General features: G+C 32.9%; 3 protein-coding genes across 3 annotated transcripts; all 3 read left to right on the top strand.

Annotated features, from left to right (window-relative positions):
- The first annotated feature begins 3047 nt into the window (after nt 1-3047).
- Nucleotides 3048-16508, top strand: LOC133174635 (parathyroid hormone/parathyroid hormone-related peptide receptor-like). Its single transcript, XM_061309735.1, has 14 exons — nt 3048-3071; nt 3714-3807; nt 5691-5801; nt 6456-6574; nt 7673-7773; nt 8248-8413; nt 9219-9381; nt 9741-9801; nt 13632-13713; nt 14481-14566; nt 15279-15329; nt 15425-15551; nt 16131-16172; nt 16403-16508. The coding sequence occupies exons 1-14, from the start codon at nt 3048-3050 to the stop codon at nt 16502-16504; spliced, it is 1329 nt and encodes a 442-aa protein (XP_061165719.1). The 3' UTR covers nt 16505-16508.
- Nucleotides 16509-21202: 4694 nt separating this feature from the next.
- LOC133174426 (uncharacterized) lies at nt 21203-23049 on the top strand. The gene has a single exon (XM_061309548.1). It carries the CDS (start codon nt 21203-21205, stop codon nt 22913-22915), a length of 1713 nt encoding a protein of 570 aa, XP_061165532.1. The 3' UTR covers nt 22916-23049.
- An 895-nt stretch (nt 23050-23944) lies between these two features.
- LOC133174634 (complement C1q tumor necrosis factor-related protein 3-like) lies at nt 23945-27924 on the top strand. Its single transcript, XM_061309734.1, has 2 exons — nt 23945-24080; nt 27512-27924. Exons 1-2 carry the CDS (start codon nt 23945-23947, stop codon nt 27922-27924), a joined length of 549 nt encoding a protein of 182 aa, XP_061165718.1.
- Nucleotides 27925-27995: the final 71 nt, after the last annotated feature.

Raw genomic sequence — 27995 nt, 5'->3', positions numbered from 1 at the left:
AAATACTGTGTCAAGAATCTTGAATTCATCTCAAAGTAGTTTTATGCTATGTTTGTAATACTCATCAAATAGAAGACGAATTCCATTTCATTCGTCAATACCCTAGATATCTAAATTTAAGAAAAAATATATAAATGAATATCATTACAAATCGCCAGGTACATTTAAATTAATCCAATTGTTGGATACAAACCGCATATCTACCTTGGTTGGTTAAGGGAAATATATCCATTACGCTGTAATATTACGTATCGAAGATCTATCGTGTTAACCTAATTTCTATCTGTGTAAGGTTTATATTTTCAGATGTCTGTACATTAAAACAGCATCGCTATATATTGTATTATAACTTTGAATTATGTATCGTACTGCTTTATTCAATATATTATTGTATTGTATACTATAAATGAGTGGAACTATGGGACTGAGGAACACTTGACCAGGGGTTTCACACCCCCCCCCCACCCCCCCCCAATTTATGCTCATTGAGAGTCTTAAATTTTGTAATATATGTTATTATATGTTATTTTTGTAAACTGATGGGCTGTATTGCCCAAAGTTATATATTCTGAATAAACTTAATATACAAATTTACAGAGTTACAGGATTAAAAAGCAGATATTATAATTGTCATTTGTTGCAAAAATTGTCAAATGAGGCATGGGATGAATTATGTTATTGAATGTTTGTTATGACAAAGGTGTCAGTAGCGGAGAATTAAATGCTAAGTTCACTGCTATTATTTACATCAGTTTCATTGTGCTGTCCATGAGTGAAGCATATGAAAAACTAATCCTTGGACTTTACCTTTTTTTTAAAATTCCAGATATCATGAGACAATTTCTAGATTAGCAGTAAATTTACTTTTTAAAGCAAAGCAGACTTTAGTTTATTTCCTATCAAGGGCTAATAGGGAGGGGAGAAAGCATTACAATTGTAGATAAAGATGAAGACAGTGATAAATTATTAGATAAAACAAAATTTCAGGACTTTTTTTTTTGTATGGACAGAACAAGTTGTGTTTTAAAATGTAACATTATGTAATTAAAGAAGTAATTTCTAAGCGAATTAATAAATATAAAAGGTAAGGTTATGACTTTGAAAATTATTTTTAAAAAAACTGGCAATATCGACTTGAATTTTGTCTACCCATTTACGTAAAAGAAATACACAATGAATCAAAATAAAAAGGTGTATGTTTGACTCTATGAATACACAATAAAGTCCAGGCTAGAAAAAAATGAGTAAAATAAAAGCAACCTTCGTTAGATCCTCTTTGTACTTTCAGAATATTTGATTCGATGTAAATACACCTTTTACTTCTTTTTTTTTTTTTTTTTTTTAAAAGGGGATAGCAGAAATTTATTCTTTCCAATATTTCGTCTACCTGATCACGGCGGTTGTGACCGATCGACAGTGGATGCTTACTTCTTCTAGACACCTTATCCCACCTCTGGAATTTCAAAGGTTCCATGTTTTATGCCCTGTTCAGAGATTTGTATTATTTGAAAGGTGTTTTTTTTTTTTTTTTTTTTTTTTTTTTTTTTTTTTTTTTGTAGGTCAATTCTTTAGTTTTACCTTTTTCATTTCAATGTTCTTATTTTATTCCATTCATTCCAATCCATTCAAAATTCTAACAAATATATTGAAGCTGTTGGAAAAAACTTCGATTGGTTGGTTGATTAGATGTTTTACTTTCCATTCGAAAATTTTTCGCTCATATAGAGACGTCACCATTTACCGGTGAAAGGCTTCAAATTTAGACCTATACTCGGCACTAAGAGTCATTTAGCAGTGAGGGATATTTGTAGTGCCAAAGCCTGCCGTGACACGGGGTCTCCGTTTTTAAGGTTTCCCTCGATTGACCCGCAACTTTTACTTCAAAGTTCCAAGCGCTTGGCGAAGGAAGAGTTGTTACCTATTTTTTATCGACCTAGGTCAGTTGACGCCGGGGTTTGAACCCAAGACCTTCATGGATGAAGCTACCGTGACGGAGGGAAAACTTTGAAATTTATCAACCAAAACACGCATTCATATAAGTGTGCAAAAATATTATAAACAGGATAGAGACACTTTTGATTTCTTTTGGAATATAGAGTATTTATAGTTGAGAAATTGCAAGGTATGCAAGAAATCGAAGATATTTTAGAATGTAACGATACAGAAAAAAATCAGATCAACACATAGGGCTCACGTCGGATGAGACCGGTCGACAGGGGATGTTTACTCCTCTTAGGCACCTGATCTCACCTCTTGAATTTCCGGGGGTCTATGTACTATGCCTTGTTCACAGATTTGTATTGATTGTAGGATTTTAGATATCGATCACTGTTCTTTATTTTCACTTCATATTTGCTAATGATATTGTTTTCTTCTAAAACAACATCTATGATATGAGTTGAAGAGATTTCGTATGAAGATAGTAGTGCGATAATTTTAAGATTTCATAAAATAAACTCTACTTCATACAGATAATTATTTTTATATGCATCTACATGTATGTTGTTTGTTCAAAAAACACCTTGAAATATTTTCTGGTTTAATTCAAGAACATTCTGAATAATTTTCTTTATGGGATGAGTCACGTGCATATTTGCAGTGGCTATCTTTATGACCATAATAATGTGCGATGTTTCATTAGACAATGCACTTTATCAGCATTTTATTAGTCCTAGCAGCTACATGTAACATGGGTACCGATTTATGCTGGGAGTGAACCGGGGAGGGGGGGGGGGAATGAATGAGCCTCATGGCTTGGAGAAGGTTCTAACTTACTAGTATTAACAATTTTTTTGCAGTTTACCATTGTTCCCTCCATACAAAGCCGGGGGAGACAGTACCTTAAAAGGTCAGGATTTTGACAGTGGCATGACTGTCATAACAAATAGCTTAACACCAACGGTTGCAACCGATCGTTATTATATTTTGACAATTTTGTCACCCAATGCTGTAATATTCATGGTTATAAAATGGGCCCTAATCATACAAACACAATTAATTTGAAAACTATTGGATATATAGGTGTGTTCAATATAAGTGTGCTCAATATGTCCTCTATCATGGAGAGAAAGGTAAGATAATTATGATTTGTTTCCAAACCCTCTGATATCTTAACATATACCTAAGTTTATGCGTATTAATGGTTTTAAAATCAAAGGTATTCCACATCATAAAGAAAGATGCGTTCTTTTTCAATAAATTTTTAAAAAAAATGGTTAGGAAAATTGTGAAACGATAGCGCTGGCATTATTGACCTTTATTTTGTCTTATTTTATTAACATTAAAAATAATATACAATGAGTCATAATAAGAAAGAATAATAATAATAACAATATAATAACAATGCGTCATTATAAGAAAGATGTACATGTATGTTTGGCCATCGATATTTATAATTCAGGTTAAAAGAGAAACAAGTACAAAAAAATTCTAGTTCGTTATTCTGTGTATTTTCAGAGTCTTGATTCGATGTAAATATACCTGTAATTTTTTTTACTTTTGAAAAAGTGGACGGGAAGAGTCATATTCCATCCAGTTTTAATATTCATGTTTAATTATCTCATTTTTCATTCAAAATACTTAGTTACATATTCTTTTAAATATATTTAAATTTAAAAAAAAATATTTTGAAGTTACTCAACAGAAAAATGGAATCGTATAAGAGTAAAAAAAAAAGCAATGAATATAAATAGAGACACCATTTATTTCTTTAGGAATATAGAGTATCGTTAGTTGAACAATTACAAGGTATGAAAGAAGCAGAAGATATTTGTAATGCAACAATACAAAAACACGGCCCAACTACAGGTAAGATTATTTATCTTACATCTTATTACGAATTTGGAAAGATTTTTGCCGTATTTTGTTCTGTGTGCACGATTTCTCTTTTCAACGGGTTTGAGTGAGATTTTAAAAAGGAAAAGTTTTAAGTTACGGAAGATTTTGATATTTGCAGATCCATCAAAAAATAAGAATTAAAATTTAACTTTTTTAGTTTTCCATACTAGCCATCTGTTTTCAATATATCTTACAAATCTGTACCTCCGAAGAATATTTTTTTTGGGAGAAAATATACTTTGAAATATCAACCAGATATGATTTTAATTCATAAAACATATTTATTCATAAATTTAGAAACTAGTTGAATGAATATTACAATTATAACATCTTATATCTCAATGGACTTCATATTCTTATAAATATAATTTAAAGTGAAGTCATGTATACAACACACAATTTTGTCAAACACTACAAAACGGATATCTGGTTTTATAAAATGAGTCCCAGACATATGAAATAAATTTTAAAATAAACGTGACTTTAAAAACAAGTCTGTGAAGTATTCGAGGTGTCTCAGTTGAAAACATAACTGAAGAATAATACGAGGGGTGATCAGAAAGTTCGCCAACTAATTGAATTACTTCCATAAAAGAAATAAAGTTAGTTTTCAGTGTTTACTATTTTTTAAAAATAGTCCTCTCCGATTTTAATGCACATATGCCACCGTTCTGCCCATGCGCAAATCACGTGATCCAGGCGATCACGTGACATGCTACGTAGCGTTCTGTTTACAGAAGCTAAAAGATTTTTCCGAGTCTTATATTTCTTACCATGCAATTTATTTTTTATAACAAGAACAGTCCCTTTGTCAGAAATATCCAAATCTCGGCAATAGGATGGGTGGATAAGTATATCCTTTACCAGAATGAGCATGGTGACCATCAAAACCCGAGTCCTCTGTCTTGGGAGCGTCATTTTTTCAATGTGGATAAAATAAAGGCGTTTTCTATTTATCATGTCTGATATGTTTAGAGTCTAAAGTAAACGATATTTTAGGGATTTGATAATTATTTGATTGTTAAAATATTCAACCATTTTTCTAACTGTCATATACCGATCTTTCGTAACAAATTGCTCAACTACGGACACATCTCTTCCACAGCTTGCTTTCACTGGGCAACAGAACAAACATCATTTTTAACCATCTCCCTTCCTTCACCAAAACAATAAATCCAATGAATGATTGAATTTCTGGCAAGTCTTTTGTCTTCATAAACCTTGTACAAATTATTAAAAGCTACAGATAAGGAATTTCCAAGATGTACGTCAAATTTTACAGCCGTTCGTTGCTCGAGTACGACTGAGTCAACCATTTCTTGTCACAAGTTATCTACATATTGATGTCATTTTCACATTTTTCACATTCACAAACATGAAGTAAAACATTACATATCACCTGCTATGTAAAGAACGTTTGTATGACTATATGTGTGCCAAATTTCATTCTGATCTGAATTGCAGTTTTGTAAATTTAGAGATAGTTCCCGAACTTTTTGATCACCGCTCGTAAATGTCTGCTGACAAATAACTCAAAATTTTTATAGTTTTATGATACATGTACTTTTTTCATATTTCGATTTTTATGTATTAGAATTCATTTATTCTTATAATTTTTTTCCTTGTGGACTTCAGTTTATTATTATTAATATAAATATCTTTCTTCTCGTTTTTTTTTTTAAACATTTTGTTTATTTCAGTATTTCACTGTAGTACTAATACTAATACAATATTGGGAAAAAAATCATCAAGTTTCAAATGAAATACATTTTTAAACTTTATCCTTATGTATTTACATAATGAAAAAGACAAGATTGATGTGGATAAATTAAGTTGACTTCTTTTCATCACAGACCTACTATGTCCTCCTGTGTGGGATCATATAATGTGTTGGAGGTCTGCAAAAGCAGGGACAACCGTGTCAGCTCCGTGCCCTAGTTATATAGACAGATTCCTCGTCAATGGTTAGCACAGATTTAAATACTAATGTTCTACTAAATTATATAGCGTATTTGTATCCATTGATCAATGATAAGAATCAGAATTACTAATTTTTAAATGCAAATGTTCTACATCTTATAATTATCCGTGTGTCAAAGATCAGGTCCAAAGACCATAAGCTAAATACAGACTTGTAAAAGTAAAATTTTCGATTTTGAATATTTCATTTTTATTTAATCATTATATTGGGGAAAAAATGTAATATTCAAATGTAAACACGTGATGATTTCAGAATTAAACTAATTTGAATTTGACTTTAAAAGCCTGATCTCAGTTTATGATCCTGGAAAACCAGAGATACTTGAAGTTCGACAAATATATAATAGAGAATCCCAATCTTTTAGCTGTGTATCGGTAATTACGACCTACAGGCACATTTTAATAACTCACTTTCGCCAAAGCTTAAGTAAGACCCCTTAAAAATTCAGATTCTTGTAATTTACTCCAAGCTGATTTAAAGCAAAATCAAAATAGATACTAGACAAGTTTATATAGCCATTTCTCATTTCTATGGTTTCAGATAAATGTAGATTTTTCCTAAGAATAATAAAAATAAAATTATCATTCTGTGCATTATAGGGGTAAAATTGCGAAATAAAATAATCTGTTCATTTTAGGTGTTGCGAAAAGGACATGCACGATTGATGGTACGTGGTACATAAATCCACATACGAACAGCACATGGACAAACTTCACTTATTGTATGGAAAGTGAAAATAGTCGAAACTTATTAAAAGTACGTTCATGTATTATGTACTGGATACTTTCAAGAAAATCACGCATTATATTTTTTGTTTAGCCCACGAAGAAATCTCTATGATAATGGGGCCGATGATCAGTACAACATTTCTTACCTTAATCTGAATTCTCTCCACGCCAGAAGATGCATAAGGACGTAACGCTCTCTTTCCATTGCTCTTCATCACTAGCTGCTGGTAGTATTTCAGCTTGGCCAACCAGCTGCATTCCAAATAAGCTTCATTACTATACAGTCATTAATTGATACATGCTATACATACTTTTGCAAATGAAGTGCATAGATAATGAATAGAAATTATGCTGAATAGTCGATTTAAACAACACAAATTGTAAGTAGAGCCAAAACAGACCTCTGAAAACAGGTTGGATCAATAGCCATAGAGGAGTAAGCATCCCCTATCGACCGATCAAACCCACCGTGTGCTCTCGCCATACGATAAACGGGGCTAAAAATCCGTAGATCAGTGAAACAAAGTAACTTTGTTAACAGTTTATAGTTTTATGAATTATGCATGCAAAAATTATTCCGAACGATTTTTCTTCAAAAGGGATTTGATAACCACGGTAGCTAAGTCGGTAGAGCGCTCGCTCCGTGATAGAAAGGTAATGTGTTCGAATCACGGCCGCGACTGACCTATAAGTTGATAAAAAATAGGTAGCAACTGTTCCTTCGCCAAGCACTCGGCACTTTGAAGTGAAAGTTGCGGGTCCTTCGGGTGAGACCTTAAAACCAAGGTCCCGTGTCACAGTAGGCCTTGGCACGATAAAGAACCCTCACTGCTCAATGGCCCTAAGTGCCGAGTAAAGGTCTAAATTTGAAGCCATTCACCGGTATATGGTGACGTCTCTATACGAGTGAAAAATTATTCTCGAACGGGACGTAAAACAACATACAACCGATCTATAGGGATTTGAAATCGAGAGAGAGAGAGAGAGCTCTAGACTTTAAAAATTACATGTATCGGTATTTGTAAGCTTTGTTAAAGATGACAATGCATAATATCTATTATGATTTCTATTCTGTTGCATGCTTTCAAATTTATTAAAAATTAATGTTCACGTTATTTCTTTTCAGAAAAATCTAAATCATATACAGACTATTTCTTTGGCAGGCTATACGCTTTCTATCGTATCCCTTATTATTGCGGTGATCATGCTTCTAAGACACAGACACAGGTGAATATTCAAGTAATTAAGGCCACTAGCCTCAATTCATGAAAATAGATCCAAAGTAAAATTTAATTAATATTTAAGTAAAATAAATGACTTTAGCAAATAATATTTTATTCAAATTTCTGACTCAAGTCCTTAAAAGTGAATAAAACATATGGATTTATAAGGGTAAGGTGAAAATCTAGAATATCATAGAAATAAATGATATTCAATGCTGTGTACCTTGATATGGAACTTATTTAACGCATGGGACAGCAGTCTTAAAATATATTTTGTTGAATGCAAAGCACTGTGAAAATATCCTTTTTGATATATTCTCTGTGAAAATATCATTTGAATTCAATGGTTAAATTACAATATTTAACAGTTGAAAAATATAATAAACATACATGTTTACATTTAAATATTGTTTATTGAATAATAAGAAATGCAATATATTTAAATAACTAAGATATAATAAAACAATTCATATTTCAGCATAGGCTCTAATCGACCGCGGTCGAAGATAACCACTCTACATTTAAACTTGTTCATCGCTTACGGCCTAAGATACATCACATCACTTTTGATGGAACACGTATTTTCCAGCAGCACCATTAAACAACAGGCAGGGGAGATCACTGAATTGCAGATTCAAAACTCGGTCAGTAATGACAAGGACACTATATCATTAATATGGTTTTTATATGACATGCGTTGTGCATGTTACAGGTTTATACGAAACCAAACAACGAGAAATACTTGTTGGTAGGTTTGTTAGTAGGGATGTCAGTTAACTGTAGATATGGATTAATAATTAGGAAAAAAGTGTGCACAATTGCAAAAATGAAAAAAGGTGAAAATAACTAACAGTAATCGCACTACGAATCCTGAACCGGTCAAAAACAAGAATCCCTAGAAACACCAGGGGATCAGGTGCTTACGAAGAGTAAGCAGTCACGGTCACCGATCATACCCGCCAGGAGACTTCTGTACTTATGGGGTAAACGGAGCAATTCGTAGTCAAAATGGTAAAGAACCAATTGCCTAACAATTGTTGGGAATATCAGTCAAAATATGTGTTCAAACAAGGTCATTATATCAACCATGGAATTTGATTTATTTAACTGACTGGTTGAACTGACTTTAAAAGAGAGATGGTTGAAACCCCTGTAACATCAACGTATTTGTCAGTAGCCTGTCTCGGTGTAAAAAATTGATCGTACTCAGGGCATGTTCTTCAGTGTCAAATCAGTTGGAAGACATCAACGTCATCTGCAGGTGATCGTGAATATGTGGAATATTACTACATAGTTAGGGACATTTGACCATGGAAAAGGTGGTTATCCTGTTTGTCGTATAGTAAGATGTTATTTGGCCATTATGATCATCTGTCTGTCTCTCTCTCTCTCTCTCTCTGGGAGGTAGTATTTGTAAGATAAGTATTACGTGTAAATATGTATTTGTAGCATTGGGGGTGTAAGCTGACCATGACGTCTTTTGTGTACACTCTACTAGCCAGCACTGTGTGGCTTAGTGTTGATGCTTCTGTCCTCGTGTGGATGATCTGTTGCAACCCGTTGTATTTTCAAAAACGAAACAACATTTTCCCTCATCTTTTAATAGGATGGGGTAAGAAAAGACGTGACATCACCTTTGCTCATTGTTTTTATTTATGCATATTTCTATATCTCTTCATATCTTAAAAAACAATGTATTTCAATATCATAGCTTTTCTGGCTTTTATTTAATATTATCTTCAAATGTCTTTAACATAAATAAATTTCATACATACATGGTTTACGTTTAGAAATGAATTACATTTTGCATTATGTACCTATTTCTTTTTACGTAGTTGTTTAATAAACTAAAAAAATATTGTAGGGTGTACTATTTATTGATATATTTTTTGCTTTGATTGGAAGGACAATATCTGTCAGAAACACTTTTTCTTGCACTAGTGTTATACTTGATTATTAATTCATTTGTAGGTGGACCTTTGTTTATTGTCATACCTTGGGTTAGTCTGCGGAGTCTCTTAGATGATGAAATGTGAGCCTTTTTTTTTTTTAAATATTCTTCTTTTCTTTGTTTCAAGTAAGATGCTCTTTTCATCGGCATTTCAACATTCAATAATGAGATCCACCGAAAAAGTGATTAAAAGTGTTTTGTTTCTATCGAATTATATGCACGCCAAAGTCTTACCTCATCTTTTTTCTCGACAAAGACTTGACGGAATATATTTTTTATTTCACTTTTTTTGCACACCTGTATGGTGCTGGCTTTTAAAACACAGCAAACGGTTATTTTTCGTGTTAACTTACAGAACTTTTTATATTCTTCTTGAACATTATATTTCCTCAGATCGAATGCTACGTTTATTTGTCATTTGTTTGTTGTTCGTTTTCATTAATGTATTCATGAAGTTGAAATCTCATTTTGCTGACATGTAAATCAGAAATATTTACATCAACTGAATATATTCTTTATATCTTTTGAAAACCGATTGTCGTTAACAATTAATTAACTATAAACAAGTTAGAATTTAAGGGGTATTTAACGCCCATCTTTTTGAAAAAAGTGTTTTCTTCCATCAATGTCAGAAGGGAACCAATTTTACAATGTATTACGTATTTTCACCTACATCATTGAAATAGTATTTAGGCATAAACAATAATATATATTATTCTTTATTTATGCAGGGGTCAACGGATGTAATCATTGCAGAAAAATACATATTCCGCGTAAACGGGTTATGTATTTCTTTCTGCAACGTGGCAACCGTTATCCCTGTATTAACTTACAAAGTAAGCACTTTATTGCTTAGATGAATGCAGATGGATCTTAATGCCAAAAAATAATAATAATAATAATAATAATAAAATTGCTTGCGCCTTTTTTTAGTCATAACCATCAGTCTCAAATCCATAGAATTTATATTATTTTTTCTGTTATCATTTAGTTCTAGTGCGTGTAGATATAATGTTGGTACACGAGTTAGTTATTTAGAAACATATCGATAAATACCACATTAGAATTCATTTTCGTACACAACTCACAACCGCAATAATTTCTCACAACTGCTCGAATAATTTTTGTATTATGCAACAAAGAAAGAGCAATTGTGTTTTGTGTTCAGGAATTTACTTTCAAATCAAAATTAAGAAACTTTAGTAAATTAGTCTACATGTGCGCATAGTTGTTAAATAGACAGAATTTGATGAAGAAAAATTTCAATATTTCATTAGGTCCTTCGGATGAGACCTTATTATAACAAGAGGCCCAAGGGCCTTAACGGTCACCTGAGTATAATACAACAATTTAGAGAATCCATAGAGTATAAAATGAACTGAAAAGTGAAGCTTTGTTGCCCAAAAGCAAGAAAAATAGGGTGATCAGGTTCAACAAAATAATTAGTCTAGTGTTCATTAACAGTTCATAAATTAGGTTCTAATCTGTTCCCCATTTATCACTATCACCATACAGTATATTAACAAACTATCAATGCTTCTGTACTATTTTAATTCCTTGTTGAAATCTCTTACATTGGACTCTCTTGGTCTTTGATGAACATTGAATAAGACAAGTTATTTTTGTCTCATTTTTATTTATCTATTACTTACAAGTCTACCTGATCATTAAAACTATGAAAGTACTTTTTGCATTATACAATAAAAAATCTTGCAAAATTCTCTTATTCTATTAACCTTTCAAGTACATTATTTACAGTGACTAATTATCAAAAGTAAATGGCAAAGGGGAATAACTCCCCTCAGTAGAATACAAATTAATAGAGCCCTGGCCAGGACCAGAACACTTGACAAAATGGCCCAGATGTTCAAAAATATTTATTAAAACTTTTACTCTTTTTGCCTCTGATATGCCCAGGTGCAGAGAAGATTTTCAAAGAAATAATGCAGTTTTTACTACAGATTCACTACATTATCAATAGAGCCCCCCCCCCACCTCCCATCCCCACCGAGAAACACCAGAGTCTCTCACCCTGGGACCAGAAGTTTATTCATCATACATGTAAGTAATCACTTTGTTTATCTGATTAACACTAAGGAGCAGACAGGATTATTTAACAGAATTAATGCATTTTCACTACATTATCAAGAGCCCCACCCTTACACCAGCACATCTGACCCAGGGGTCATGCAATTCACTACTCTGGAAGAAGTAATCATGCTCATCATAACTATACACTTAGCTTCTTTGCTTTTTAACCAGAAGCAGAAAAGAATATTTTCAGAGAAATTTTGCTTTTTCACTATATAATCAATAGAGCCCCCCCCCCCCTTTTCACCAGAACCCTTGACCCTGGGGCCATGAAATTCACAATTTTGGAAGGGGCATACTTGCGTATCATAACAATGTACTAATAGTTTGTTTAAATAATACCCAGGCGCAGAGAAGAAGATTTTTAAAGAAATAATTCACCTTCACTATAGGATATATATGGCCCCGCCCTAGCACCAGAACCCCTGATCCAGGGTCCATGAAATTCACAATTTTGGAAGAGGCATCCTTGCTTATCATAACTATGTATTTAATTTGTTTAAATAATACCCAGGAGTAGAGAAGATTTTTAAAGCATTAATGCATTTTCACTATATGATTTATATAGCCCAGCCCTAGCACCAGAACTCTTGACCCTGCGGCCATGAATTTCACAATTTTGGTAGAGTCACCCTTGCTTATCATAACTATGTATTCAATTTGTTTCAATAATACCCAGGAGTAGAGAAGAAGATTTTCAAAGAAATAATGCACTTTCACTATATGATTTATATAGCCCCGCCCTAACACCAGAACCCCTGCCCCTGGGGCTATGAATTTCACAATTTTGGTAGAGTCACTCTTGTTTATCATAACTATGTATTCAATTTGTTTAAATGATACCCAGGAGTAGAGAAGAAGATTTTCAAAGAAATAATGCACTTTCACTATATGACCTATATAGCCCAGCCCTAGCACCAGAACCCCTGACCCTGGGGCCATGAATTTCACAATTTTGGTAGAGTCACTCTTGCTTATCATAACTATGTATTCAATTTGTTTCAATAATACCCAGGAGTAGAGAAGAAGATTTTCAAAGAAATAATGCACTTTCACTATATGATTTATATAGCCCCGCCCTAACACCAGAACCCCTGACCCTGGGGCCATGAATTTCACAATTTTTGTAAAGTCACTCTTGCTTATCATAAATATGTATTCAATTTTGTTCAATAATACCCAGGGGTAGAGAAGAAGATTTTCAAAGAAATAATGCACTTTCACTATATGATCTATATTGCCCTGCCCTAGCACCAGAACCCCTGACCCTGGGGCCATGAATTTCACAATTTTGGTAGAGGGCTCAATGCTTATTACAATCATGTCAACAGTTTGACTGCTTGATGTCCAGGAGTAAAGAAGAAGATTTTTAAAGATTGCATTAATTTTGGTGGTTTTAGCCCCACCCCTCAGGCCCCAGGGGGGCAGAGACCATGAAATTCACAATTTTTGTCCCCCTTCACCCATAGATGCTATATGCCAAAATTGGCTGAAATTGGTTGAGCGGTTTCAGAGAAGAAGCTGAAAATGTTTAAATGTTAACGCACGACGGACGACGCACGACGACGGACAAAAACGGATAGCAATAGGTCACCTGAGTGACTCAGGTGACCTAAAAACCGAGGCCCCGTGTCACAGTAGGCCTTGGCACGATAAAGATCTCTCACTGCTCAAAGGCCCTGAGTGCCGAATATAGATCTAAATTTGAAGCCCTTCACCGGTATATGGTGACATGTCTATATGAGTGAAAAAATTCTCGATTGGGACGTAAAACAACATACAATCAATTAATATTTCATTTTTTTCATTTATTTTTACAGGTGTTGGATGACGATCGATATAAACAACTATGAGTCTTGGGAGGCATGGTTGTTCTTAGGCCCCGTACTTATTATTAATTCGGTGAGAAAATACTTTGTCAACTGATAAATTTAAGTTGTTTTTAAGAAGCTTTAAAAACTTCTATTTATGGACTTTGAAAAATCATATTTATCTCATTTGCTGTTAACATAAGGTATCTGACATTTGTCGCCAATAGAAATATTCAAAGACAAGTATAAGCGAACAGTATACATTTATTGACTGGGTTCGAGGGCAACAGCGTTTTTTCGGACTCAAAAACCAAACTGTTTGCATGAAGCCGTTAGGCCGAAGGCACACCGTTTGGGTTCGAGGGGTCGACAAAACGCATTTTGTCCGAGAATCCAGTCAATAAATGTTTTGTTAAACCTTTTATTTATTTATTTGTTTTGTTTTGTTTTTTGTTTGTTTGTTTGTTTTTTGTTTTTTTTTTTGTTATACATACATCTTTTGCTGGCTTCCATAATAACGAAATAACGACTGCAAATAAGATTTAGCTGATCCCGTCCTCAGTGTGACATGAGCGGTCAGAGGTCCAATATCTCACTCTGCGGTCAAACATCGATTTTTTAATGGCCGCTCAGTAAAGCATTAGAATTTTTTGAATTTTTTAGTATGAATTTATATAGGAACTAATTTTTAAAGTATAACAATGTTCATTGTTGTAAAGTATTTCATTAGAATCCCGTAACTTACTCTAACTGCATAGGTAAAGAACTCTTCATTGAATAGTGTTTAGAGCTAACTTTGAATATAGAAATGTAAATGTCCGGAAGATCTTTTATTAATTCAAATCAAAATATTTTTAGGTAAACATCGTTTATTTATTCCTGATAGGCAGGTTTGTCAGAAAGAACCACATGATGAAGAAAACTAGCAGCAACTCCACAGAACTGTAAGTATTTATGATGAAAATATATAGAAATGAAGCCAGTATATTAAATTAACAATGCAAATCCTTCAAGAATACTTAAAGAGAGAGAGAGAGCAGATAAAATGGTGATGATTTTTTAAATGTTGATAGGAAATGTCATCCAGTTTCTTAGCTATTTCTTAAAGAAATATTTCATTTTAAAGTATCCTAGCAACACAATATACTTAACTTATATTAAAGCCGATTTCATACCTTTTTGAAAACATTAAATATTTAGGGCACAATAAAGCCCAAACCGTACCTTCTCCTTACAAGAGATCGGGTTTATCTCGTCTTCTTCGATCACCTATTTAATGAAAAATAATCACAAATAATTTATATTACCTCAATTGCACAGTAACAAATGTACACTGAAATAGATTTCAAGATTTTACATGATCTATAAAAGAATTTCACTGAATCTAGCTTAAGAATAATATTTATGAGAAAAATGTACAAAACTATATTACAAATGTGCTGAGAAATACGAATTAAATATTAATCTGCACGTATATATAAGGATTATCTGTTAATGTATTTCCTCAAATGATAATTGCTTATTCTCGTAGGAGATGCCGAAGTCACTGGACTGGACTCGCTCCCTTATCTTTTCATTGATAAATTTTATTTCTTGACTTAGTGAATGCAAGTTTAAAACAATGTTATAACTGATTATATATTGATATATTCGAAGATTCAGAAGACATTACAGTAGGCCAAAAGAACACACCATTACCACAATACTGTAAGTTTTTAAGTTCTCCTTTGCGATTACATCACAGAAAGCAAAACCAGTAATAGTTACGATAAAAGGCTTGTAAAATGTCATATTCTTTACAGAAACACAGCGAGGCTTGTCTGTATCCTCATTCCTTTACTTGGAGTCCCTGATATTATCCTCACAATTTTGTCATTTTGGCCAAATATCCACTACTTGTACGCTGATATGATTTTCAGTTCGTTCCAGGTCAGTTACTTTATGATATATGAATTTGCACTTTGTTGCACTTTATTTGTGTTGCCTTTATCTCAGGTGTTACTATTCCTAGGGACATGTTCCCGCCTCTGGAATTTCCAGAGGTGCGTGATTTATGCCCTGTTAACAGATTTTGTATTGTTTGAAGGTTTTTTAGATTGACCAAGATTCGTTATCTTCACTTTTTCATGCTACCTGTTCAAGTGTCTAATTGCAAAGCACCAATGATATTATAGTTATGGTTGTATCATCGATGTATCTTATAACCTTTAGGTAACATTCGTTTTCAAATCAATGAACTTATACCATAATTCAAACTATGTCTTTACCATGTCTTGTTAAATACAAATAGAGTATACATTAAAACTGTCATTCAAATTGCTGTTTTCAAAGTTTAATAGGTCTTCTAAAAGACACAAATGGCAACAAAGCATTAACTGACAGAAACAAAAGAATGTATTCAAATGGGAGACAAATCAAAGATACTTCTAGTTTAAACAAATGTATTGCAAATGATCCTTTTTGATTTTAAAAGTGTCAATTGACCATTATCTTAATATTATTTTTCAGGGTTTTATGTTAGCCGTTAGTCTATGTTTATCGGAAAGAAAGGTATGGATTTTTCTGTTGTATACTAAAGCAGATTGTAATAAAGCCACTCGCTCATTATTCCTAAGAATAGCATAGAACAAAATTTCTGTTTAATACTTAAAATACCTTTTCATGATTTGATAAAAGTAAAAATCGTTTTGAATTCACTTTTCATATACATAATGTATATGCTAAATCGAAAAAAAAAGATCAATATTGTTATTAATTTGTTTTCATTATTCATATTACAGGCTGTCCAAGATTTTAGAAGCATTGCTTTACCTTGCAGAAAATTAACAAGGAGGGTGTCCAGAACATCCTCTACTGGGGAAAACACGAGCGTTAATACTTAAAAAATAAGATATCATTTTTAGAGTTTTATTGGGGTATGACATGAAGTCGGTCACGTGGGATCAAATTTTATAACGCCCGAAGGTATTGTTTTAATAAGTAGATGCTAGCAGATGAAACACTCTTAAAAATACCTTTAAAAAAAACTGCTAAAATGTTTGCTATTACAGGGGGAAATGATATAAAGTACGAGGCCCATGGACCACAAAGCTCACTTAAATAATTTTAGCCCTTCTGATCTTAAGATTTTCAAAAGATTTCTCTCCTTTATATATATTTCATTGAAAAAAATTGTGACACCATATTATAACCTCATCCTAACTTTAAGGGTATTTGAATCAACAAAACGTACGGATGCTACAATATCAGTATGACTAAATTGTGGCCCTGCATTTAATTCTTTTCATGTATACACGCATTTTGTAAAATTTGAACATAATTTAAGCCAACTCTAATCCAGGGTCTATAATTGGAAAAAAATGAATCCACTCAACTTGGAAATGTCTGCAAATTAATGGTTCTATTATAGTTCTTGAGAGGATTTTTTTAATTTTGTTTCTTATATAGTCCAATGTTAAACTTTGATCTGTGCTGTGGCTTTGTCCTACCCCTGGGCAGGATTAGAACAATTTAGAATCTACACAATGTATGGAAACGTTTGAAAACTTGGTGAAAAGAAGACAAAGCTTACATACTAGTAATAAAATGTCTTAATTGTTGAACATAATGTGTCAAAAACGTATTGTCTAATTGTTGCTATAAATAATTATATTTAGCGAGGGGTTGCCATGAAAACAATAAATAATGCAACAATCTCATTTTTGTTCTTCTCACTGTTAATATTTTGAAAAAGAAGACTGGAAATCACATAAACCATGATCATATCAATGTTTTATTGCTCATGCACGTGTCATATAAGCAAACTTTCGTCAGAAAGACAAGTCAAAGATGGACAAAGATGGATCTCTGTTTCCATATCAGATACAAAATAAAGAAATTTATATATTTGTACATTGATACTTGTCTGACTCGACATGTACGTAGACATAAATTTTGTGAGTCAATAGGGTCTCGGATTGCATATAGTTTTAAGAATGTCGGAAATAAAAATGTGGGAATACAAATAAAGGTAGAAATTCACGGTGAAACGGATAGAACAGGTGTCGGATTAGACAGTGTCTACTATAAAAACAACAGACACTAGTATGTTTTGTATACTTCTTTAAAAAAACCTTATTTTTCGTCCTTGCCTTAGTTTGTTATGGTCAGTCACAATAATCGTAGACGTGATTTGTGTAGTACATGCAAATTATACCTATATACTAGAACTGACAACTAGAAAACGTATCTCTACTTACATAATTACATTGTGCGAGTACTTTTTATAAGATTATAACTGCAATAGTTTCAATATATACGCCAACTTATAAAAGTGCAAAGTATGAGAGACTGGCTATAACAAATTCACAACAGGAAACTCTTGAGTGTCTTTAATATATAATTCAGCCTAAACGGACGTTTAGAATCTTCCCTGTATGTGTTCCAAAATATAGAAGGGTTTACAGTTAAAACGACTAAAGTTAGGGTATATGATATTTTAGAAAAATGCTGAGGAAAACATGGAGGCATGTAAATGAACCTTATTTTCAAAAGTAACCATCTCTTTTGGTGAAGCAAAGGTAAGATTAAAGTTAAAGCCACTTTTATTTTAATTAAATAGTTATACAATGAATTTAAATTGAAATGTCTTTATATTTTTTCCTTGCTGGGTTTCCTTAACAACAGTAAGAATTTTATAAAATATATAACTTTTCCTTCGTTTTAAAAAAATCAATTATCAGCAGATTCTATATTTTAATCTTCGTTAGAAAAGCAAATGGAAGCAACATTATGCACCATATTTTAATGTTTTCTTTACCTTTTTATTATCTTAAAGCCATGAAAATTGAACAAAGATCGGGAAGTATATTACGTTTTCTTCATATCTTTGGTCCGTCCGATTTTATTTTGTCTTGATTTCAAAGCATATTTTGTCAGGTGGCACAGGTACCAGTATCTTGTCACTTTATATATATATGGCGTACTTTGACGTATGGTCACATGAACAAAGTATGTTGAAAAATATAATTATTCCAATCCTCGTTGGTGGAAAGTGTAAAATCTGTTTCAAGGCTTTGTAAAAATGTAAAGTGGGTCGTAAAGTCTGTACATAAGAATACAATATAAACATTTCAAATTGCTTCTTGTGAGTTCCATAATTATGAATTCCATTTGAGAAGTTGCTGTTTCAGATGTCTTATGCCAAGATATACAACTGTAGCTTGTTAAATAATAAAAGAAAATAGGCGTTAGAAATGCCTTGCTTTAATTCCATAATATTCAGACTCAATTTTTGAACATTAATTTTATACAATGTTTTTATTTTTTTTTTAAATAAAAATGTCATTTTATGGGCAAAAAGGAAGGGAAATTTTTACATCTAGAATGTTTCCCTCTGAAATATGAATATTAAATTTTCCCTCATCATCACACACTGCATATACTGATTAAGAGTGATAAATAAAATAAAATTTGAATCAAACAAGGTATTGCATGCCTTTTCAATTTACAGTTATGTATTTTTTGAATATCAAAAAGAAGGAAAATTTCCATTTTCATCTCTTTACCATTCTGTAAAAAGGAAAAAAAATTACTTTGTTTTTGGTTCTGGGTTTTAGAAAGATTTTGTTTTTTTCAAAATTTTATCCTACGCAAAGGTTAAGGAATGTAATCAACTGATGACATTTTAGAATGTTTCCTTATCTCAACTCTTAAAATGATAATAAATCAAATTTAAATGCGAGAGGATAAAGAAAGGAACACATTCCTAAATGCAAATTAACATAAAAAAAATAAAATTTCCTTTTTTTTATTACATGAAGTTCATTTTACTTAAACATTCCCAACCTTTACATCTATCTAAAAAGGATCAGAAGATTTTCCTTATCACCCTAAAAATTTACTATAATTAACTATAGGTTACTATAGTTAACAATAGTAAATACTTTGATTTACTATGGAACTTTTGTGAGATTTCGATGCTTAAAACCTCTTAAATTTAATACCAACGAGGTAAAATTTGGAAATAAAATGTGAATATACAAGCAATACTTCTATTTAATATCAAGAAAGTGCGGGTATGAATTTGAGAACATAAACTATAACAACCTGAAATCCATTGTAAAAATAATTTGATTTACTATAGTAAAAACTTCGATTTACTATAGTAAACAATAGTTACTGTAGTAAAGTATAGTTAACTATAGAATTTTTTTGTTAGGAAATTTACAAAGATCACAATAAAACCCAATTATAATAATTTTTACTTTCGATCACATGGGGTAAAAATCTCAAAATCTGTCCTATACCAGCCACACTGTGGCATTTTTATGCATATTGCTAGGATATAAGGATAAAATTTCCGGAAAATTTTTCCTTCTACTTTCTATGGTAATTTCTATAAATATAGTAAAACCAGATGTATCGACATTTCTATGCCGACGACAGAATGACGTCATTTACAATGTCATGATTATTATGGGTAGAAACCCTATTCAAGTTAAGTAAATTGTTGTCTTGCTATTGTCACCACATTGTTATGGGTGCACAGGAGTTTGATAATTTCAAAATTCTTCATGTGGACGCCTCAAAATGTTTTAAACCATGTGTGATTTTGGCGTTGACTTTTTTCTAGGTCGGGTCCTTCGGATGAGATCTTAAAAATCAAGGCCCCCTTGTCACGGTAGGCGTTGACACGATAATTAACCCTCACTGCTCAATGGCCCTGAGTGCCAAGTAAAGGTTTAAATTTGAAGACCTTCACCGGTATATTTTGACGTCCCTATTATATGAGTGAAAAATTCTTGAACGGTACGTACAACAGCATACAATGAATCAATCCTCTAGGTCTGTTCAATCTTGCTGTGTGCGATCGCCATAAACGGAATTGTTTGTTTGTTTAACATCCTTTTCGAGAAATTTTCACTCACACTGAGGTCGCCCGCGTGGCGCTGTGGTTAGAACATTCGCTCTAGAGTCGCGGAGTAAGGAGTTGATCCTTACGTCGCGGGTTCGAATCCCACTGTGGGACATGGAGACTGGTCTTTCGGATGAGACCGTATAAACCGAGGTCCCGTGTCGCAGTAGGTGCTGGCACGAAAAAGATCCCTCACTGCTCAATGGCCCTGAGTGCCGAGTATAGGTCAAAAATTTCAGTGTAGCTCTCCACCGGCAACTGGTGGCGTTTCCATATGAATGAAAAATTCTCGAGAGTGACGTTACACAATTAACAAACAAACAAACACTCATATTGAGACGCCTCCACTTACCTGTGGAGGGCTGCAAATTTGGGCGTATACTCGGCTCTCAGGGCCATTGAGGGAACTTTTTCGTGCCAGTACCTAATGTGACACGGGACCTCGGTTTATAAGGTCTCATTCAAAGGACTGATCTCCACGTCCCACAGTGGGATTCGAATCCGCGACGTCAGGGTCAACTCCTTACTTTGCAAGTTTAGAGCAAACCACTGTTCCATGCTGGCGACTTAACATAATTGAAGAGTGTTTATAGTGAAATAAATGATACTAACCGCGGATTTCATAATGTTATAGCTACTTTTTAAAAAAGTAAAGGTACATTTGCATGTTTTCTGCATGTTTCAGATGCTTTCTCCGTTGAAAATACCAGGAACAGCTCAGCACTATCTAGAATGTCAATCTGAAGAATGTAAAAGAAACTGTGAATTTTATTGTAACACTTGCCATTTACAATTATGTAAGCAATGCAGAGACGAACATCTAAGGGCTCAAGAAAATAAAAACCACGATGTTGTCATTTACCAAGAACGCACACGAAAACCTCCTCTCCAGAAATGCGAGATCCATCCAACCAAAGATACTGATATGTTATGTGAAGAATGCCAAGTATCGCTATGTTCCAAATGTGCCACATCCCAGGATCACAAAGGTCACAGCTTCACTGACCTTGAGAAAATTCATGCTGAAAATTTAGCACTTTGGCAAGTGGAAATTGACAAAATCTGCGAATATTTTATCCCCACGTCACAAAGTTTGCAAAATGAAGTAAGAGATGATGCAAAGGAAATAAAGAAGATCATGAATAACATGAGAGAATCATTAATTGTAGATGCTGATTCACTTAGGAGCTTTGTGGATGCAGTTGTTACCAGGAACATGAAGCAGATAGACCAGATCGAAAACTCGTTGTTAAAAGATATAGAAACCCAGGAAGATACATTCACTAATTACATCACTTATCTCAATGACCTTGTCAAAGAATTCAACTGGTACTTAACGAACAGGAAAAAATTGTCAGAGGTCATGAAAATTCAATCAATTCCATGTGTGACAAAACCGGTCACACCGGCATATATTCCCCGGAAATGCAATATAGAAGATGTTGCAAAATTACTTGGTGAAATAAGGTTCCCTGAAACAAAGACAGAAACTAGAAAAATAAAGCCAATGAAAATGGCATCAAGCACAGAGCAAAGCACAATAGAATACCTAATAAATAATGATAAGTGTAAACAAGCAGACAAGAAACAAACAATATCTCCATCTTCCTCCATCATAAAAATAAGGAAGTTTAATATACATGGTGCTTATGGTGCACTTCATCTCTCACTGAATAAATCAAATCGAATTTGGGTCAATGATTGGGATGGAAACCTTGTTCAAATAGATCTACATGGGAATCAGCTACAGAAAATAAAAACAAGTCCAAGATCTGAGGGCTTCCACACAGTTACAGTGGACGAGGATCTAATCTTCACGGACACAGTCAAAAAAGCCATCAGAAGAATGACACAGAATAACAAAAGCACTTCATTCATTAAAACAGGAGACTGGAAACCAGTCAGTATATACTCCTCCCACATCAACGGGGATATACTGGTGGGAATGGTAAAAGATAAAGAGGCTAGAATTACCAGGTACGACAAGACAGGAAAAGAAATTCAGAACATTCAGTGGGATAGCAATGCACAGGAACTGTTTAGTTCTCCATACTTTATAACAGAAAACCTGAATGGAGATATTTGTACTTCAGACTTCAGTAAGCAGAGGGTTGTGGTTGTGGATGAAGCAGGAAAGCTTAGATTTTCTTACAATGGAAACCAAGAGTCGGTGTTCTTTCCCAAAGGAATTTGTACGGATGTCCTCAGCCATATCCTAGTGTGTGACTATTACAGTGATTCTGTTCACCTCATTGATCAGGACGGTCAGTTTTTGTCTTTACTCATAACGAGACGCGATGGGATAAAGTCCCCGTGCAGTTTGTGTGTAGATGATGAAAACAACCTTTATGTGGGAAAACTCACCAAAGGCATAACAGTGTACAAGTATCTCCAGTGATTTTAATCTAATTAGTGATACAATGAAATGGTTTAATTTTTATTATGCAAGGTGTTCTTTGAAATACTTCATCAACATTTTAAATGCAAACGAACAAATGCTTCTTTACACTTTCTTAAGTGCAAATGAAGTTTTTAAAATTCTATAGGTAGTTTTATAGTTACCTAAATCTAATAAATGGTACAAAAGCTTGGCCTTTCTAAGTAAAGTTAGATTTTTCGCTCTCTGTTTTCATTCTGTCGACAGAAAAAAAAAAAACAAAAGAGAGAGATGATTTACACTGGGGCTCGGCATCCTATATGCGTATAAAGGCATGAAGCTTTGTAGTTCATGTACCTCAGGAATTTTCAAAAATTAAATTCATATCTTATTTCACATTATTTTTCTGATGACTTTCCACATATTTTTGTCATTCAATGATCATTTTTGGAGAAAAAAAAATTCACTATTTTTTTCTTCAATCACATCACAATTGAATATTCTTACTCGTCCCACGGTAGTTCATGAGAACATGAACTTTTTCTAATTTGCAAAGAATCTGAAATAAAAAAATATTTGGAATATATATATATATATATATATATATATATATATATATATATATATATATATATATATATATATATATATATATATATAAATAAGGACAAGAGATCATATTTCAGATAAATGTTGGGAAAATTTGGAAAATACGTATATAAAAAAGTGCTTATGAAATATGAAAGATTTTTGTCTAATATAATTGATTACATCCAAAAAGTGATACTATACTATAAGTATGAATACCAATTGTTGTGTTGTGTTGGAACTATACGCGAACAGCGCGTGGTTCATGAAATGAAGCTGAACATTAAAATGAAAGGAATAGTGTTAATTTCTGTATGGTGAACATTTATCTGAAATATGATCTCTCGTCCTTTATCAAATCACGACATTGTTGATCACGAAACATGTGACATGTTTTTATAAATCTAGGGGAAAACTGGTAATTCTGTGTATTCTGTTTAAAAGTTATACAACCTGTTCAACATGCTAAAATCGTTGTCATTCTTCTTTCTATCTCTCTGTTTTGCTTATGGCAATGAGTCATGTGGTCGGAAGGAGATGGAAGACACAATATGCAGCCTCTGTGGACAAAGAAGTGGAAGTCAAACAACAGGATCTGGTACTTTCTACATGTACTCTTATGTCTTATAAGAAAACTGTTTTTATTCATTATTTACATCTCTTAACATCTTGTGATCTTACTTGTTATTATGTTGCTTATTTAAGCTTACTTACATCATTTATTTTTCAATGCCTAATATACAGGGCTGCGCATTAATATCGATATTCCGGTATATTGCGATTCGTTAACAAAAGATATCGTATTGCCATACGTTTTTCCAGTACCGATATACCGGCGAAATGATTGGGCTTTAGATTTATGAAGTAAAATATGAAATTTAAGATGTCAGAAACGTTTTCAATCGTGCCAAACAGTACTAAACTGTAAAGGTTTCTGTTGTATGGTTGTATTTCGTTGCCAAACTGTAGTGAAATCAAATTGAACTTTTTTGTTACAACGTATTTATAAATGTTTTATACACTCTGCTATAAAATTTCTACGTGGAAAAGTGACCCCCGGTCAATATTCTACTGCAAGTAGAGTCATTTTTCGACCATAGAAAACCCTTCCAGGCCGGTAATTCTACTACTCCACACACGTTGAAAAATGACCCCCATAGAATTCTGACCCCCTACTTTTTAACTATGTTATATAATACAAGTAAAAACTTGATTAATCCAGATGTATAATCCGAAGTCTTGCTTAATACGATGTTAACTTTAAGTACATTTCAGTAAATTAAGATCATGGGAAAGTATTGCGTTATTACATTGCGTTATTACATTTTGCGTCGAGATCAACGCAAAATGTAATAACGCAAAATGTAATAACACGATTTTTGGATTAATACATTTTGCGTTTTACATTTTGCATCGAGATTAAGCAAAATGCAACAACGCAAAATGTAATAACACACTTACATTTTGTAAAAGTCAGTCAGGTTGAGAATAATTTTCAAGTGAGCAGTGGATGAAGAAAATAGATAAAAAAATTAAACAAAAGGAAAAATAAACATATACTAATTCTTTCATTAGATCTGATTTTATCATATATTGATTTCATTAGCCATTTAAAATCAGTTGATAACCAAATCATAGGTATTGCAAATAAGTATTTGTGTTGGGGGGGGGGGGTATTTCGTTGATCAGTGTATCAGTTTGCTTTTGCTGTTTGATAGGCACATGCCTGAAATTTAGAAAAGAAATCTATTTATTTTTACTGGAAGGTGTAAATATAGCGGGAAGGGGGTTTCTTGACAATTAAGATTTCATACTATTTTACAAGTCATGTGCATCATGAGCAAAAATAAAATTCTCTCTCTCTCTCTCTTCAACAATAAAACGGATAGTTCCTACATGTGCATAAAAATACAAGGATCAACATACGAGTAACCCCTTCCCACCACTTCACCTCGCTAGACACAAACACATGCACTTCTAATTTGCTAACCAATGTACACATGCACGTCGTGCATGCATATCAAGAGCTTTTAATGGACCCATGGTTAATCTTTGGTAATTAAGAATGTCAGAGATGGATATATAATACAGACTGATTTATAAATAGACATGCCAATCAAAGTTTAAGTATTCAACAAAAATGTTAGAAACACCATTAAAAATAAACAATTGGATTTAGTAATGTCCGTAAAAGCCGTAACGTTAAACTTTGTCTCATGGTCATAGATACATGTATGTGTGTCTATTTATTGAAGCGAATTTCTACGTCGAAAAGTGACCCCCGGTCAATATTCTACTGCAAGTAGAGTCATTTTTCGACCATAGACTTTTTCATAATCCAACATTCTGTTTTATCTATTGGTAATTTTTTTTATATGTAACTAGAAAGGGGAAAGACGATACTACCTTATTTAAACTTTTGTCAATTCTTGGTATACCAAACACCTCTTTTTTTAAGCAATCAATTTTTTTTATGTAAAAAGCCTCATTGTGTTAAAGACTTTGTTGATATTAAGAAAAGACAAAAGACATTGGTAAAGATTTTGAGCTAATCACTTTTTGTGCCCCTGATATCGAAGGTCAGAGGCATGTTGATTTAGTTCTGTGTCGTTTTAATTTTTCACAAATTTAATCTTTCCTATATTTTTATGAGAAAGTTTGAGACTTTATTCATAGAAAATCAAAGGTATTTACGAGATCGAATTTTCTTATCAATCTTCCATTTTTTCACGCAAATTTATTTGGGTAGGATTCCATTAATCTATCTTATAACTTCTAAAGAAAGAAAGGAAGACTATATTTTTTATTTGTTTCATATTATTTTCCCAGAATAAAATCAAAGAGGATTACAATTATGGAAGCTATACATTTTTTATTTATATGTGTCTCTTTCTTACACCGGCTAAGAAAATGATATTGATTTTTTAAATAATTACACTGTGAAAAACAAATCAAAGAATGTACGACCATGTATTCTTGCTCTAATAGTGATAGAACATCATTATAGCCTTGTTAGGCTTTCCCTTAAAGGGGATAAAACAGCTTGTATTATTAATGTAAAGTATAGTATAACCTTTTAATTTTGTCATTTAAACTTCAACGCTTTAAGAAATGAACACTTTATATCATAAGGCTGCTTGATTTAACCCCTGTGAATTTGCCTAACAAGAATTTTCCTACCAAAACCATTCAGTTTTTTTTTCTTGTATCAAAAAATGACACGGGGTCATTATTCTACAGGGTCATTTTTCTACAATCCACATGGAGAAAAATGACCCTAAGGCCATAATTTCTACAAAAAGTAGGTCATTTTTCTACGTAGAATATTGACCAGGGGGACAAATTTCTACGTAGACAAATGATCCCGGATCAATATTTTACGGGGTTCACTTTTCGTCAAATTCTCAAATTCACTTTCAGTTTTAAAACAAATTGAAATATTTTACTGAAGTCCCTTGGACACTTCACAGACAATTGTCTTCGACTCCTTAGTTTTTTTTTTTAAAGCATATTATTATTATATTATATTTTCTGAAAGAGGATCGCTAAATTTATCACTGCTTGAGAGATGTAATCTTTTATTGTAAACTTAGTGACGTCAGCTGCTCTCGAGAGTTTTCATTTAACCAAAACGATAAGTATTGCGGGAAAATGCACGAGACCTCTAAAGAGAAAGCATACAGGGAAATATGAACTTTTATGGCCCTGTCACGTGACTGTCTGGAAGCAATCAAATAACGTGTTGTATAGAATAATTATAATGAGGTATAATAATTTGTTTTAAATCTCAACGGTATAAATTGAATGTGTTGAACACGTGCACCAGTTCTGATGTCGCTGTAAAATTACGTCGATCTTTTTCTTTTTTTTTTTTAACTTTACAATGAATTTATGGTCAGGTGACGAACCCTTTTAAATACAAGTACGCCTTGTTCAAAAAGTGTTATATATTGGAAAACATTTGCATACGTAAATATATTTGACTATAAATGACAATAAATTGTGGATTAATACTGTTTTTTTCTTCAGGTAAACAAATTGCATTTTATGCGTATATGTCCAATAACGTTCAGATCAAGACATTATCCAAGCACAAAATATTTGTTTACGATCGTGTTGAGACAAACATTGGAAACGGATATGACGCCAAATCCGGAAAGTTCATAGCTCCAGAAAGCGGGGTTTACGTCATACACTCAACTACTGTTTCGTACGATAGATCCTACAGCATCATAGAGATAGTGCAAAATGACGTAATTAAAGACATAGCGCTTGCTGATTCCTACAGTCATGGGGATAGAGACTCCTCCTCTACATTAACCATTTTGAATTTAAAGAAAGGAGATGTTGTGAATGCCAGAGTCGGTCCGACGTATGGAGGACATTACCTAGAGAGCAACATATATGCACGAATGAGTTTTTCCGGATTTAAACTTATGTAAAATAAATAGTCTGGAAATAAATTGGTGTAATTGAAAATGACCATTTAATTAATCTGAATCAATGTACAAGT

Source organism: Saccostrea echinata, unplaced genomic scaffold, assembly GCF_033153115.1.
Source record: "Saccostrea echinata isolate AGI-Se365-2 ecotype Australia unplaced genomic scaffold, CSIRO_AGI_Sech_v1 ptg000058l, whole genome shotgun sequence".
Classification (NCBI taxonomy): Eukaryota; Metazoa; Mollusca; class Bivalvia; order Ostreida; family Ostreidae; genus Saccostrea; species Saccostrea echinata.
This window is presented reverse-complemented; position numbering and strand designations above follow the sequence as displayed.